Source organism: Zonotrichia albicollis, chromosome 5 (genome assembly GCF_047830755.1).
Source record: "Zonotrichia albicollis isolate bZonAlb1 chromosome 5, bZonAlb1.hap1, whole genome shotgun sequence".
In the NCBI taxonomy this organism is placed as follows: domain Eukaryota; kingdom Metazoa; phylum Chordata; class Aves; order Passeriformes; family Passerellidae; genus Zonotrichia; species Zonotrichia albicollis.
The window spans coordinates 44,107,275-44,124,301 of record NC_133823.1 but is presented as its reverse complement, the minus strand read 5'-3'; the positions used below and the strand labels follow the sequence as shown (position 1 = coordinate 44,124,301).

The window sequence follows — 17,027 nt, the reverse complement described above, 5'->3', positions numbered from 1 at the left end:
CCTTTCTGGCAGCCTGCAGCTTTTCAATAGAATAGCAGGAGAAAAGGAAAGCACTTCTTCCAAAAAAGAGGAGGCTTCCTCCTTTTGAACATAAAGGCAAACATTAGGCAAAGCAGTGTGGAAATCTGGACATCTCTAAAATTGATTACTGGAATACTCCAATGCAGAATGATGGAATGTATTAAGCTAACTATGGTTACTCTTAATAACTTCATTGGAAATTAAATTCATGATACTTCTCTCTGACTACTTGCAAAAAAAAAAACTTTTGGTGCTATCTATTTGCTATTACACATGGCACAACAGCACAAGTAGCAACAGAAAATGAAAACAATTGAGCTCCTTAGAAGGTGACTACAGTGAAACAAGAGTACAAATAGTCCTCATATGCACTGTTACAAAGTGAGGTTAACTGAGGTAGGCTTCAGTAAGACTGTGGAGATGTTAGCCTCCAGCAGAGGGGACAGGGCATGTAACTTCCAAGGAAAGTTCAGGTAATGCTGAACATTTCATCATGGCCAAATTCATTTAAACATGTATTCATTCCACTATATATATATATATATATTTAAAGAGACAGAGAGTGTATGTATACACCAAAGTGTATATATCTATATATGTACATATCTATATATATACATGCCCTACCATAATGCCATATTAATGTGAACAATTAGTTTGACTTATGATGCATTGACAGTAAATTATAGGCTACAAATTAGTTGGTTCCAAACAATAGTTAACATTCAGTTTATTTACACACACATGCAGTATGATATCTCCTGTTATGAACAAAAGTTTGATCACTGTATGTACAGACAACAGACAGAAACACGAGCCCTCCTTAAACACATTCGAGAATTTCTTTCATTTACAGCTCCCTGTATAGAATTGTGTGTTTAAGTGAAGGAAGGACAAATTTTTACTTGAATATTTCAAAACAAAACTCCCCCACTTTATATAAATAAATGCATTCAATTTATATATTTACAGTACATACAGCATATAAATAATTTTATAATAAATCCAAAACATGGTACTATGGTTCACTCACAGCCAGTTGTGGTGAATCTTGGACTTATTTTTCATTAGCAACATGAAGACTAAGCATGGGAGATCTCTGGTAAACCAACTTTACAATGACTCCAGGCATACCACAGCTCATGAAGCACAGTTTTTAGAGTGTTATGCTAAACTGAGCTGGCAACAACTTACTATGTGCAAATGAAAGAGGTGCATTTCATCTTCTCGATAAACACCCATCAACCAAGAAAAAGAATGTTTCTGGAGAATCTCTGGAAACATTTCAGTGTCAGTAAAAAGCCATTTATAGATACCTTCCATTTTTAAGCATGCAAATCCCTACTAATGCTACTGCCCATGTAAAGAGAAACCCAGAAACGTGGACTGTATGTACATGAACCCAACCTACTAAATACAAATGAGGTTCCTGGCCTTTGGCCACATTTTCTACCTCCATAAAGAGCTAAACTTTACAGCTATGCTGACTTTTCAGAGAAAATACAGAGATTGCTACTATTGCTGAAGATACTGTGCTCATTTCCCGACATTATGGAAAATTCTCCTTGTTCTGGAGTGCATCAGATATTACAGGTTCTCCACATTGTTTATTTAGCAGCACCCAACAGCTTACAGGATCAAGTTCTTAAAAAGAAACTATGAAGGCACATATCTCTGCGAAGAGCCTGATTTTCTCTGCTTGTGCTGCTGTTGCCATTTTTCAAAAAGCATCTTCACCCTCTGCAATGTCAATGATTGCATGAAGCAATTCTTCAAAAGTTGGGCGTTCCTCTGGTTTCTAAAAATAAAAAGCATGCACAGCTGTGATCAGAAATCAATAAAGTTGTGTTGATTTTGATAAATTACTACACATATCATCATTCTTTGGTGAGGAATTTAGCATTTCATTAGGTATTAAATGTAAAAATATTTCCTTGTCTGGATTTTGGGATGTATCACTTAATCTCAGTAAGCCACACTTTTCTTTATGTTTTGAAAAGGCATAAATAGGTGTAGCTGGACTACACTCTTTATATAATAAAATATTTTGCATAGTTTTACACCTTTTTATTTTTCTTCCCCATTCCCACTCTCCCCAATGAACTGCTCCAATCTTTCTTTCTGCTAGTTGTTCATGCTCCTAAGAATTTTGGGTGTCATTCTCTGATGCCTCTTTTGTATCAGCTGTATTTTCTGACCTCTGAAATAAGAAATTATTTAATTTTGTTACTAAATGCCTTCACATACTTAATCTGACAGTTCATTTATTTAATAGAAATTTCTTCAATGTTTTATCTTATCAGAGCTCTAGTTCAGTTGCACATGAATAGCTGAGAGACCTGGATGCACTCAGAACGCTGCTCTAGAGAACATAACTGCCGTTTCTAGATCAACCTTTATTTCAATTCAAAGACCAAACAAAATTTAAATAGATGTATATGAATACATACCTCCTGCCAGCACATCATCATCATTTCGTACATCTGCTTACAGGCCAGCTTGGGCCGATACAAGCGATGTCCTTGGCTAACCATTGTTACCACTTCATAGTTGGAGCTTTTTTCAAAAGGCATTTTTCCTTCTGTATATACTTCCCACATTAAAACACCTGCAGGGAAAAAAAAAAGAAAATAAATAACTTCTTAAACATATGTGTGTTTATTTTGAGCCCTGGACTCAAGCCTTCTGATAGATAAATAGTTTGAGATCCATATTCTAGACACTTTTCACATGTGTCATCACTGAAAATTTGTTATTCTAGTAGCATGGGTTTTAATGAATAACAGAACTAAATGTGTCTCTGGAACTTTATCACAAATAAAACCATGGCAAATGATTTCTCTGAGCTTCTTCTCAGATGTCTGAATCCTTCCCAATAACCAGAGCTTAACTGCTGCTGATAAAATATAAAAAATACACTTTCTTTCCATGATGAATATCTTACCAAATGACCAGACATCTGACTTGCTGCTGAATCGGCTGTAATTAAAGACTTCTGGGGGACACCATTTCACAGGAAATTTAGCCCCTGAAGAACTTGTGTATTGGTCATCAAGGACATACCTAAAACACACACACACACACAAAACAAGAAAAAAAAAAGAAAAAAAGAAAAAAAGAAAAAGAGAGAGACATTATATCCTTCTGATATCCTTCTGTCAGTCTCCAAATTGCAAATTTTAATTTAGCTTTGGATTGGAGTACTAGAAGCTCATATTGCCACCTAATGGCCATGGGCGTTAGTATCACAAGATAAAAATAGCTTCCCTGGGGCAGTACTACTGCTTCAGCCACAACTGTTCATTTTTCATATTACCCCAGAGTCCTCTCTTATGATTTATTAGCTATACAACACAGGTCTAGGCCACCTGCTAGTTAAATGTCTCTATTATGAGAGAAAATGAAGGAAAAGCAGAAATTTCATGTTCTGTTTTTCACCAGCCAGTCTGAGTTCAGTTGTCAGGGGACATAGAAACTCAGCAGCACAGAGATGTGGCAAAAGTCAAACCACGGTGCTTTAACACCTCTCTTGGAAGAGCTGTTCCCACCACTGCCTCACCAACACATCACCCACGCAGGTGCTAACAAGGGCAGGAAATTAAACCCCCTCCAGATCTCAGCGTCTCCCAGCCCTTCAGCCAGCACAACTCTGAAACATCGATCCCAAGAGAATCCCAAACTCACTGAACAGCCTCTTTCTAACATTTATTTAACAAAATACAGTTTAACTATTATCTCTGCAGCAGCTCTGCTCTCTGAAACACAAACTCTGTCTTTTTTAAAATGAGTAAGGAAATCAACACAGAACCAGCAAGCATTAAAGACACTAGAAAAGAAAAAGGCAAAACAAACCCCAAAAAACCAAAAAGAAGAGGTCAAAAAAGATCATTTTTGTATGCCATTTTGCTTGGTCTGTTGCCTTTGGCCCAAGTACAAGGCTTAGGTGAATTTTCCCAAATCTCCATAACTGCATTTGCACACTCACACATACCTTGTCATTCCAAAATCCGAGACTTTGACCACTCCTGAGTCACTCACCAAGCAGTTCCTGGCAGCCTGCAATGGGAATGGTTAGAGCTGGATGAAAACTTGGAGTCTCTTGCAGACAAATTACAGCAATCTAATCATGTCTTTGTATTCATTGCTTAGCAAGTTAAGCCATTTACCACATTCAGTGGTGTATTCTCATTATAAAAAGTACACGTGTATCTCCTCTTGATAGTACCATTTTCACAACTACACTATTGTGTAAAAGATAACCAGGAAAAAAATATCATCTCAAGGGATTAATGTGTGGTGAAAATGGCACCAATATAGAAAGGAGATAGGCTGTTATATCAGTGCAAATTGCTACTATTTATAAATATTTCAGAGAGATTTTATTACATTTTCTTAGGAGAGAAAAATCTCTCATGATTTTTTGTACAGAGCAGTTTTAGAGACTTGATTAGACCATAAAGAGCCAACTTCATCCACTCAATTTTCTGCAAGAACAGAAGCAGTTGCAAACAAACTGGACCACGTCAAAAAGGAATAGGTACATTCAAAAATAAAAGATCAAAGAGGACTGTATTGCCTAATGGGACGTTACCAGGTCTCTGTGGATAAAGCTGTTCCTCTCCAGGTACTCCATTCCCTCACATACATCCTGGCACATCGTAAGCAGAGTGTCTTTACTCAAAACTCCCCGTTTTTGTCTCAGGTAATTGAGAAGGCAGCCATGCTCCATGAACTCTGTCACAATGTAGATGGGCCTCTGCTGTGTGCACACACCATACAGCTGAACTAGTTTAGGATGAGTTAGCTTCCTGAAAAGATTGAGATCATGTCGTTATTACTTCCTCCATGCAGCGCTAGTCCTCCAGCACACAAACCTGCAGAAATAACACCTCCCCCAGAGTTTATTTATAATCAGTATACAGCATCAGAGGCCTAGGACTGGAAATCAAAGTGCCAAGCACACAACTCACATCATTACTTTAGCTTCTTCAATGAAGTCCTCCTCATACATGGCACCTTCCCGAATCGCCTTGATGGCCACCTTGTACTGGGCCCTCCACTTCCCGAGGCGCACCACGCCGAACAGGCCGCTCCCCAGCTCTCTCATGAAGGTCAGCTCTGAGGGATTGATCTCCCACTTCTCTGTAAAAAAAGTTAACAAACAGCTAAGGAACCTACTGAGCTGGTAGAGGATAAGGAAGAGGAAAGAGAAAGTGGACTAGTAGCAAATTAAGTAATTTAGGTAGAAAATGTCTGAGAATTAACTTGAAAACTCAACACTTCTGTACTTCACAAAACAAACTTTTAGGTGGACGTGACCTTTAAGCAGTTTTTGACTAATAAAGAAGTGAAAATTCAAACTTTCCTGAGGCCAGTAATTACATACTGATACTATCAGATTTGATTTCAACAAAATGCCACCACAAAGTTGTGCCAATGTAAAGAAGTTGCTCACATCACCACACTTTAAAAATGGCTATTCTAAATTTCTATTTTAAAACAGTAACCCCTCAACAAGGATCAAAGGGTCAAGTTTGAGTCAGAAGTCTGGAGACTAACAAAGGAACCAAGGCATAGCTCTCTAATAAGGCAAAGCTCAAGATATCCATGGCAGAAAATATGGAGGAAAAAACCAAATTCCCCGTGAGCACCAGTGGCACGTGGTGCCTCTGCATGCTGATACTCTGTACAAGGGTCTTGAAAGTACAGCTTGGACCAGTGTAAGTTCATATAGCCAATCAAAGCACAGAATGAGATCTTTTCAAAACTTTTAGAAAGTACTGTAGCATCTCAGCATAGATGAAATGATTAGAATAAGTGTAGATGAAGATAACAGGCAATCACCATAGCTGAATCCTGCCGTTGTGGGTGCTGTCGTCCTCTTTGGGGTCACTGGGTAGCGCAGCCTGGTAACGAGACCTGAGGTTCAATGACAATTCAAAAGACACAGTTTACTTCTGAAACAGCACCAGGCAGCAACTCAGCCTCTTGTCCACTGCAGACTACAATTAAGAATATGTAGAAAAATCAGTTATAATAAATGACAAGTGGGCATCAGGAAATGCTGAGCTGTCTGAGTTTGATGCAAAGATCTGGAAATTATAGCTCTTGAGTGAGATTTATGCACAGACAAGACCTGGAAAAAAGAAGTATTAGTATCTGTGCCTTGAACTCAATTCCTATCCTCTCCCCATTCCATCATACAGAGGGCAGAGATTAGCATCAGCCATCAGCTATGGATCTGGAGTAGGGATTTTCTGAACAACACATTACTGCTCCCCTCAACTGTTTGCTGTATGGGAAGGTTAGATTATTTCAAGTGGCTGTGAGCAGCAGGTAAAAAGGTAGGGCCTGGAGAGTGTTCTGGGGAAGTACTTTCCCTATCCATCTACTGTGGGTTACAGGCAGCTGATAGAAACACTATGTGGAGCTAAGGGGAAAATTTTTCCTGACTTGATACAACTATTCTTCTTTTACTCTGGGGAAGGAACGTTTTATACATCATATGTACACATATATGTATGCATACACACATGCACAAAACCTTTCAAATTACTGTCATTACTGAAATAATGTGAAACTGGAGTGTTTCATGGCTTCCCTGAAAAGGAAGGATCCACAAATCCCCCCAAAATTTCATTCAAACAATAAAATGTCTCAAGCTCCTTTTAAAATCAACCTTAAGTGATAGCAAGAATCCAATCCATCTACCTGCTGCATTATGGCTGTGATATTCAATTATTTCTGGAATGGAGTTAAAGAGATGTTTTTCTGCGAGGTAGTACTGTTTTGGTGATGTCATGGTTTCTTTTATATGGTAGTGTCTTATTCCTGATGAACCTTCCCTGAAAAAAAAAAAAAAACCAACAATAGCAATTAGTAATAATATGCAATTTGTGGTGAATTTTTTTAAGAGGAGCACATTGACAAGGAAAAGTAAACTGAAAGGGCCAGCACAGCTGCAGAGCACCTCATGCTCTGGGAATGGCTTGAATATCAAATATCCAAAGAACTGGCGACTCGCCTTCATCTCAGTGCTCAAACCAAGTTGAAGATTAACCCAGAAAAGGTTAATTTTCAGCCCAGTGAGTTCCCCAGTCCAGTTCACACATGCAGACACAAATGCAGGCTGGCAGGAGAGAAGAGACCAAATGGGGTGGGAGAGCAAATCCTCCTGCTGTGGGTTGGGGTTAAGGTGTATGCTGGATTAAACCAAATGGGAGCTAACCATGGAGTTGAGAAGTTCATTTTAGTCACCTCTCTTTTTCATCAGCAGCCCATTTCTTTATTGAGCCTTGTCCTGGCTTTCCCCCAGTCAATGAATTTGGATACAGATACAAACAGATTCAGATGAGACAAGGTGTGCAGAGAAAACAGAAACTCACCCTCCAAATTTTGTGTAAAGGGAAACAGTATACAGGCCAGGCTGACTGGAGTCTCTCACCACAAAACCACCTTCTTTATCCTAAAACACAAGCGCATTGACAGTTCTGAGCAACTGGTTTTAAGCAACATGATTCTTTCTCTTGGTTCCAGGATATGCACTTGCCAAAATAAGCTTCTGTTTTAACTAAAGAAGCTATTTAAAGTGAATTTCACAGTTGATACCACCAGGCTGATGTGCTCACCTCATTTCTGAGGAGCTGCTCTGCCTTGCTTCTGTTCAGGTTTCGACTGTACCACCTGCAACACAACATCAGTAAATAAAACTTCCTCAAGGTGCATGATTTGCCTAAAGTGCTGTAAGCAAAGTGTTATGAAGCTGGAGATTAAATAATTTCATGATAAATGAAGATCAAGAATTGAACCTTTGATAACATGCAAAAATAAGTCTCTACCACACTGCGCAGTTGTCCCATAAAAAAAGCCCTGAAACAAATCCATCCCACAAAAGCCCATAAAACTCAGGGAAGTGACGTTTTGGAAAAAACACTTGTCCAACACACCCAGGCTGATGGCAGCAGCTGCTGTGAAGAGCAGCCCAAGGGGAAGGCTGGCAGCCCTGGGAAGCAGCTGCCCGCACACCGGTCGAACCACCCGTGGAGCTGCTGCCACACAGCTCTGCCATTCAGTACCCCACACCTCTGGGCTCCCAGGCAGGACCCACCTAGCACAGGGGAGGCTGAAACTTGAGACAGAAACTCTGAATTAAGTGCCATGGCTGCATATCTCTGAGCTCTGTGCTGCATGGGCAGCTTAAAGCACCTACAGCAGCACCAGCATGTCAGCCGCCACAGAGAACAACAAAAAAAGGAAAACCAGGCAGTTTGCAAATGGAGGGGTGCAGTTGTTTTGATCTGCGCTGTTATTTCAGTAACCAAGCAGGGAAGTGGCACAGCAGCCTTTAATCAGATTGTGCCTGCTCAAGAGACAGTGGTTTCTTGCAGTTGGTACATGACCTGGAGCAATGCTCCCTGGACTGCACAGAGACTCAGAATTTTGGCCCCAAGGTGGTAAAAGCACAAAGTCTCTGGACCAGATAAGGCAGTTCCTTCCTTCCCTTTCTGCAAGCCCTGCAGGCCAGACCACAGCTGAGCAGAGCTCTTAGCAAGAGCTTTTAAGATGAGAAAGCAACAAAGAATTCCCTCTAGTCAAGCTAAGGGCAAAATCCCAGATGAAATTCTGTATTCTGTCAAAACATGGCAAGTAGGAGCCATATATAGCCAAGAGTAAAGATTTGGAGCTACTAACATAGCTTTGAGCATTGGCTTTATTTATTATTTTCTGACAGCTCAATTTTATCTAAAAGTCATGAAGTATGTCCTAAATTCTCAGACATAACAGTTTATCCTACAATGATGTTTGAGCATCAAGAATAGGTCTGGAGACTATAGTCTTAAATTTTACCCTGGTGTTCTTAAATAAGTACTCCCTAATTAAACATCAACTGGAAAAAGTATTTAAAAAAAAAAAAAGCTAGACATTTATAGGTGTTAAGTTACACTGAAATGCATTGAACTACATATTTTCTTGAAAACTAGAGCTTCCAAAATATCCAAGCTTTTATGTTTATTTGGAGTGACTTTCACTGTTTTCTCCTCTAGTGTTTACTGCTACAAACTTTGGACAGACATGTCACTTTACTATTAAAACAACATTTAGCACACTTAAAATGGGTAAATTTCCTTCAAAGTTTCCCTTTGTCTACCAGAGAATTAGGAGGGGAATTTTGCTTTAACCATGATAGCCTAAATACCACAGGCTGATGGCTGTCTTGCTGACTTGATTTTACATTATAAATACCAACAAAACCAATGAGGAGAATGTGAAAAAATATATGCCTATTTCAGTTGCTTAAGTTTAACCTCTAGCTGAACAGTTGCTTTCAAAATGTTAAAAATACATTGTCATTCTTGAAGCATAGGTTTCATTTTATGGTATTCCAACTTACTCATATTGATCAAGGTTGTTGGACTTCTTTCCTGTTACATAGTTGCTTGGAATATATCCTTGTTTTCTAAAAAAATGTAGAATATATCATCTGAGTGAAAACATGTGAAATTGCATGCCTAGAAGACAGTTGTTGCATTCTGCTAATTATCAGAGGTCTCTCAATGTAATTTATTAATTCATGACCCACCCACCCTACTACTGATTATTCAAAAACTAATTTTCTGCATCGGCATTCCCACATTAACTTTCAGCACCCCTAGAAAAGTGTCATGGGCAGCAAAAGTGTCCAAGAAAACAGCAGAAGGGATGAAGGAAAGTGAGAAACTCTCTGCTGCTCTGTCACTCTTCTGCACTCAGAAGCCCTGTCAGTCAGGGGAAATATGTGTGGAGCCTGGGACAGGCTGATAACTCACAATTACCCATAACATATGGCAACAGGAACCTGATAAATATTGAAATATGAAAACTTTCATCTTTGAAACCGCAGGGAAAATTCTAATACAGGGAATGTGAAGTTGTAGTCATTACAGCATCTCACTGCAATTCTCTCTCAACTTATTCAAAGATTGTCCCTAATGATCCAGCTATTAAGTAAAATGATGATTATTCAAGTCTGGAAGTTAGAGCCTGCTGAGCTAAATGTTAACCATATTGCTCCCTAATGAGATGTTCCCCAGGGAAGAGGGAATACTTTACCAGTCTAGTGAGGTTTTAAAGGATGGCTGGTGCTTTAATTGTGGAACTGCTTTAATTGTGGAACTATAAAGTTGGAAAGTAAACATAATTGGAAAGGCTTCCAGTTCTGGAACCGTCTTTGCACTTGGGTCCCACAATCTACCTGTCGAGTACTGCCCTTTTAAAAATTGGTTTCTGCATGAGAATGCATGGATGAGATTTCAGAGCCTAGGCATAATGTAGAGTCTAACACAGTTACTTCTTGATACATAGTCAATATGAACTTCTACAATATGAAAACAGACTTTTAAACTTTACAACAAAAAATAAGGAACTCATTTTTACCCATATTTGTCTCTCGCCTTCCACCAATGAATGTCATTCTTCTCAATCACTGTGTATTCTTCACCTTTCTCTAATCTTAAATCATGGTGTTCTGTAGGTTCAAAGTCATACATTGCTACCACTATCTCCTCCTCTTCATTCCCATTTTCTTCAACTGGAGGAACAGGTGGGGGAGGCCTTCTCTGAAAACAACACAACATTGTTAAATTATCATTACCATTATAAATTATCATTGTCGTCCCACGCTGCTCCACCTTCCCGCCCCATTCGCCCTTACCATCCCACCTGTGCATCCTGGAGGCAAAAGCTGGGCTAGGCCTGGGGGGCAGCTGGGGCTGGGGAGGCAAACCATGCAGGTGCCATCCATGGGGCTGGTTTGTGCTGCAGCCCTGCAGCTGCCAGTACAGAGCAAAGCTGGCTGGCGTTTGCTTTTTGCCCACATCTTCCACCAGCAGTACAGGCACAGCTAACAGATGCAGCTAAATTTCAGTGGGATTTTTTTCACCCTGAGATAGAGCATGTTGCCAATTGATGCATTCAGAAATAGACCTTTGCTCCAGCATACAGCAAGCATTTTGAGAAATGTAAGCGCTGTTTCAAAAAGCAGTAATTATCTGTTCATTATTTTAAAGATTCTACCTACCGCACTTTTTTCTGGCATTGAAGAGGACAATCTCATTACATCTAGAAACAAAGCACAGGAGAGGATTTATGCCTATTCATTTAGCTAAAAATCTCAAAATTAAATAAAAGGTTTAAATTTCAGATTAGGCTTGAACAAGACTTCAGTATGGCTTAGAAATTCAGAAAGCAAAGACAACTCCAATTAAGCTATAGGAAAAGTGATTAAATATTCTTGCAAAAACACCCCAAATCAGCCAGCAGGTTACATTGACCACAGATTTGGCAACATCTATGGCACACCAGAGCATGCCACAGAGAGCTCGGAAACGGTCCTCAGATGCAAAAATTTGTGAGAAATAAAAAAGGGATAGAGATGTAAAAGGCATAAGAAAATGAAGCTGTGTTCTTGTCAGCATGATGATCTAAAGGTCTGTTAGTATTAACATCTGCCCTTTTAAAATACATAAGCCCTTGACCCCTGCCTTGCTAAATAATGCATAACAGTTGTAGGTATTTTCTTATTACATGTCTCAGATCCAATTTTTTTCCCTCCCCGCAATGCTTTTTTCATGCATTTAAAACGTTGAGCTATCATCATGCTTTTCACTTTGCTGAATCAGATCAGCCATGAGCCCCTGTTTGTACTGCAAGTCTTCTAATGCTACTAAATGCCCAGGTCCCCCTGACTGCCTGTGCAGACATAAGAAATCATTGGGTGCCACAGATTTAACTGGGAGATAAGCAATGGCTCAATTTCTTTCCCTACAAGAGAATTTTCCTCAAATCAAGGACTGAATAATTACTAGCTCCTTTGAGGGACAATACTGCAGGGCCACAGCAGTGCACAGTGCAGCATCCACTGCTGAATCAGCAGAACCTGCAGTCTGGAGCCTGGAAAAAGTCACAGCTCATCCAGGCTCAGCACAGGGGCATTTACAAACCTCTGAGGATATCCAGTGTCTGTAAATATATTAAATCTTGTTGTATCATTTTTAGCTTGGTGTAGGAATACTGAATGGAATGCAGTTATAATTCTTTCATATGGCTATGCAGAGGTTTCAATAAATAACTGAAGAGCTGGCAAGATTTGCAGCTGAATCTTTTTACCATAAGGTTTTATCCTCAGTCTAAGGTAAACCCTTGGTCAAATAAGTTTCAAATGGGAGAAAAAAACCAGATGAAATTCAGCAACTTCAATAATTTATTTCAAATCTAGCTAAGCTTTTTTTTCTTTTTTGCAAGGATATTTTGCTGGCTTTTCTATTTCTTACAGAATGCTTGGTAATTATTTTTGTCTTACTTTAGGCATAGTACCAATGATTGACTCTGCTCTACAAATTTGCCTAATAGCCAGGGCATTCAGGTGGGACAATAGGATCATATAAAAATACAGAAAAATGTACCAGAAGAACTTCATAAGAAAACGTATGTACTTACTGTTTTCAAAAAGACTATATTTTTCACAGCCAGGTGCTAATTTTTCTGTCTGCCTACAGCACTGATAAATTCCCTCTGTCCAGAATTTAGGATGATATTTTACCATTATATTGCTGTTGTTCTTTATTTCTACAAGAAGAAAAAGAGCATTCATTCAAAGATACAATAAAAGAAGTCTGCAAGAGGGTAGTTTTTAATACATATTACAATATCTTTAACATGAGGCATAATCTTTGCTTGCCCTTACTTTAGCATGGCATCTCTTCTTGCAAGTTTACATGGAGGTGATAAAACAATCACAGAGGATATGTTTAAGGTAGTAACTTAATTCCAGAAGGGTATGCCATACTCCCCCCCGTCCCCAACCATCCTAGCAGGGGTTTGGTGCATCAGTGAAAGGAGACCCTGCACCACTGGGATCAGTCAGGCAGCTGTGTAGGCTTTGTTGCTGTTGCAAGGGACTCAAATTCATCTACAAACAGTGTTCTGGAGGAAAAGAGAGCTGATATTTATCTCTATTCTGTGGCACAATTCATCATTTTGGCCTGGAAGGCTCCTTACCCCATGCTATGGGCTTGCTGAGTTTCAGAGGTTGCTCCTTGCCCCCTGACCCCAGCCCAGAAATAATTTCCTATTACTTTACAGACCACCTGTAATTAATGTGAGCACCTGATGGTGAGAGAGGGCATTAAGAGGCAAATTAAAAAAAAACACCTTTACTTACTGTGAAAGCAACTATCTAATCACATCTCAGCAGAGATATCTCCTATCATTTTACATCAGCTTAAGGCCCACAGTGTTGTCTAGCTACATCCAAACAAAACTTTCCAGTGATGCCATCAGCTAGCTTGGATAAACTTTTTAACTCATTGTGCAAAAGCAGAGTCAAATTCTGATTGCAGCTGCACTTCACAAAATCAAACTAGATCAGTCTGAGCATTTGAGGCTCTCAGTACCTGTTACCACACCCTGCGTATGCAAGCAATGAGCTGGTCCAATAAAAATTAAAATTGGTAGATATGAGCAGCAAAAACTCTACCATTTCATTTTTGTAATTTGTTGTGGGCTGATGTAGCCAGCAGCTCAGCACCCATGCATGCACTCACCCACTCTCACAACCCAATGGGATGCAGGAAGGAATAGAAAGAACAAGAGGTAAAAACTTTTGGCTTGAGATAAAAACAGTTTAATAACCAAAAGAGAGAAAAAAAGAAGTAATGTAAAATAAATCACCCACCATCTCCCACAAGCAGACCAGTGCCCAGCCAGCCCCTGTGCAGCCGCCAATAGGGAAGGAAAAACCCTTATCCCTGACTTCCTCTACTCCAGTTTTTATTGCTGAGCTCAACTTTATTTGGAATATCCCTTTGGTCAGACCAAGCCTGCTGTCCTGGCTGTGTCACCTCCCAGCCTCTTGTCCACCCCCAGTGTGTGTGGGCAAATGAGGAAGAAAAAGGCAAATTCTCCATGCTGTGCAAGCACTGCTCAACAGCAACCACAACACTGGTATGTTTTTAACACCGTTTTGGCCACAAATTCAAAACACAGCACCAAGTTAAGTCCAACCCATGCAGACAGCTCAGGCAAGGCTATCTGCCTATGTTAGGGTTTAAGTACAAGCAGTTCCCATTACCTTCTTTCAGGTTCCTCACCCACTGATCCCGGCTTTGTGCACTTGGTGCAAAAATATAAAGTGTATTAGCATCATATACAACCTGGAGGGGAGAAAAGAAATAATCAAAATACGTTCATTTCTTCCTAAAGAAACAGAGTAAGACAAATAACTGTTGCATTTGGCAAAATTAATGTATTCAGGCAAGAAATACAGAAATTGGGAAAGGTTATTAAGGTGCAATTATTCTGATACGATGTTTTCCGGAGAATTAGGAAGAATTTTGTAATGGTATTTTATCTTGTCAGTATTCCTTAAAATGCTTGCTTCACGCTTTGCTTTGTTCATTCTTCACTGTGCTTTTTCTAAAAACCCTTCTGTTTAATGAATGAAAGCTACTTTGCAATCAGACATTCTCCCATCTGATTCAGTATTGCCCTGGAGTGACTCTTTTGTATATCTCCACTGCTTGTATTGGCAGAAAAAAGAGTATTGCTGTGGCAAAAATGGAACACAGTCACTGCTGCCCCTCTCCAGCAGTGGAATTCCTCCTCACTCCAACCATTCTCTCTACAGTAAGGAGGGAATAGTAAGCATCCAACCCCCACATTTTTCTTTTTCCCCTCTAAGCACTTTGTTTTCTGTTTTCATTTCCATTCAATTCACAGTGAAACAGGAAAAAAAAACCAACAAGTTTTATTTTGATTTTCTTATTCCTATATAATTTCATGGCAATTAGATTTAATTTAATGTGAAGGAATGAAGACTGGTAAATTGCCTGTCAGCTCTCCTGTTCCAGCAGAAGAACAGGGCAAGGCAGTTTCCAGTCAAAATTCAAGCTGAGAGGGTGAGAAAAAGAAAACAACCAAGTGTCTGTGGCCCACCTCCCAAGGCAAGGGACTGCAAGGGCAGCAGATCCCCCTTGCAGGGGATGTGTTTTAACCACTGATCCTGAATTATCTCCTACCAGCCCAAAAGAGACAGAGAATGGGCTCATTATTTGGAATTGACAGTAACTTTAGATTAAATTTGTTATGTCCAAATGACTTGGTGTTGTTGAAAAGAGCACTTTAATTTATATTTAAAAAACATACCTGAAAAGGATATTTATTTTGACATGGAATAATACCATCATTTTTTACAACTTCTACACATTTGATCCTTGAAACATCCACAGAACCTTTTCTGTACTTTTTCTATAAGAGAAAAGAAAGAAAACATTCGTTAAAAGATAACCAATTTATCTAATTATCTTTTTTTTCAGCAGAGACACCTTGATTTCTTTCCCACTTACAATAGTGATTTCACTTTATGTGACTTTAACTGGAGAAGTTGTCTGAAAACTGAAAGCATAAAGATCTGCACTTGTGAAAATGCACTGAGTACAGTAAATTTGCTTAGTGAAAAGTACCAATTCTTTATATAGAAAGTTTCCAATCAGATGTGATTGCAAACTTAATATAATCTTCTTTACAAAAAATAACTTGAGAGAAAAAAAGTGCTTTCCCCTTGGTGAGTTTATGAATAAAACTGGTATAATCTCATCTGCTTCCTTGCTCTGTTGCTGAAGTGCTCCCCCCATTTGGAGGCTTCTGCTGTGTTCCACTAAGGCTCCAGAGAAATTTGGATGCTACACAGGCAACACAAGTCCCTGATGAGACAGAAGGCAGAAGATGCAGGCGTAACCCTGGACTAAAGGGGGGGTCTGTGTTGAAGGAACTTCTTTGAACAAGGCTAGCAGAAGCCCAGAGAAGCAAAGTCAAAAGCACAGACTAAATCTGAGATTTAGTCACCTTCACTGATAATTATGAGCATTTTAAAAAAGGCAAAGGTGCTCAGCAGGTGCTACACAGTGCATGTAATGACAGTGTAGCTCAACACTCTGGAGAGGCAGCCCTTGGAAGAAGAGCTGATAATGAGAGGAAGGTGTACTGGGCTTTAGTCCACACTGAAATCCACAGAAAGACTGTACAGTGCCACCTCTCACTTTTGGGACAACCAAATCTCTAATAGGAGAGGAAGTTTCTACTGGAATCCAGAACAAAAAAATAGCAGTAGCAGCTCACGGCTGGTACTGAATTAATACACATCAAAAAAATTGATTTGCCAAGCACATCCAGAACATCCAGTCCAGTCCGGAGTACATCTTATGAAAGACTGACACTGTTCACACAATGTGGAAATAATTAGCAATTACTGAATTCTTTGAGATCTGCTAATCCTTACTCAGCTCCTCTCTTGGGAATGGAAATTTTAGCCCAAATAGCAGAAGTCTGGTACAATCACAAGCAATGGAAAACACAGCCTTGCCAACGGAAGCAAAGAACAACTTCAAACACAGCAGTTATGATTCCATCACCCTAGAAACACTACAGTTAATTACCCATGAAGCTTCATCAGCACTTAAAATACATTTAGCACTCTGAGTCTTACATAGATTAGCGCAGAGAAAACATGAATAAAAAATGCATGTACATCATAGTCAGCATCAGGAAGAATGACAAGGGATAAATTCAGATAAAGCTGCAACTGCTATTTGTTACCAGAAAAACCAACACACACACAAGAAAGGTAGGTTTTGTAAGGGGAATATATGGGGGAATTAGGCACTTAAACCAAGCATAAAGAAAAAAGTAAAACATAAACATTACTGTGAGTTGCACTACAAAGATTTATCAAGTAACACTGAAAAATAATTTTGTCCTAAGTATGCAACCTTGGATTTTTTACCAAAAAATCATTTTAACTTTTTTGTTTATGTTGGTCACCTCCAAACTCAATACATTCTATGGTATCCCCTTACCTGAACATTGACTCCCTAAAGTTATGCAAAAGCCAAAAGTTGTTACTGAAATCCACACCACTTGGCAGAGCAGGCAGTACTGGCTCTCCCTCTCCTTGTCACTGTGTGGCTGCCTGG

At 39.4% G+C, this 17,027-nt stretch overlaps 1 protein-coding gene across 3 annotated transcripts in view; it reads right to left on the bottom strand.

Annotated features, from left to right (window-relative positions):
* Positions 1-737: 737 nt before the first annotated feature.
* Positions 738-17,027, bottom strand: part of TEC (tec protein tyrosine kinase) — a 43,800-nt gene continuing 27,510 nt past the window's right edge. For 2 of the 3 annotated variants that reach the window (XM_005490035.4, XM_074541530.1), the window contains 16 exons: positions 15,202-15,303; positions 14,129-14,210; positions 12,496-12,624; positions 11,078-11,118; positions 10,435-10,616; positions 9,413-9,478; positions 7,650-7,704; positions 7,407-7,486; positions 6,733-6,866; positions 5,866-5,940; positions 4,992-5,163; positions 4,613-4,829; positions 4,013-4,077; positions 2,966-3,084; positions 2,472-2,629; positions 739-1,819 (listed from right to left, as the gene is read on the bottom strand). In XM_005490035.4, the coding sequence (XP_005490092.1) occupies positions 1,742-1,819; positions 2,472-2,629; positions 2,966-3,084; positions 4,013-4,077; positions 4,613-4,829; positions 4,992-5,163; positions 5,866-5,940; positions 6,733-6,866; positions 7,407-7,486; positions 7,650-7,704; positions 9,413-9,478; positions 10,435-10,616; positions 11,078-11,118; positions 12,496-12,624; positions 14,129-14,210; positions 15,202-15,303 (1,755 nt within the window). In that variant the 3' untranslated portion in view covers positions 739-1,741. Of the gene's footprint in view, positions 1,820-2,471; positions 2,630-2,965; positions 3,085-4,012; positions 4,078-4,612; positions 4,830-4,991; positions 5,164-5,865; positions 5,941-6,732; positions 6,867-7,406; positions 7,487-7,649; positions 7,705-9,412; positions 9,479-10,434; positions 10,617-11,077; positions 11,119-12,495; positions 12,625-14,128; positions 14,211-15,201; positions 15,304-17,027 lie in introns of all 3 variants that reach the window. The other variant, XM_074541531.1, reaches the window with a different exon arrangement.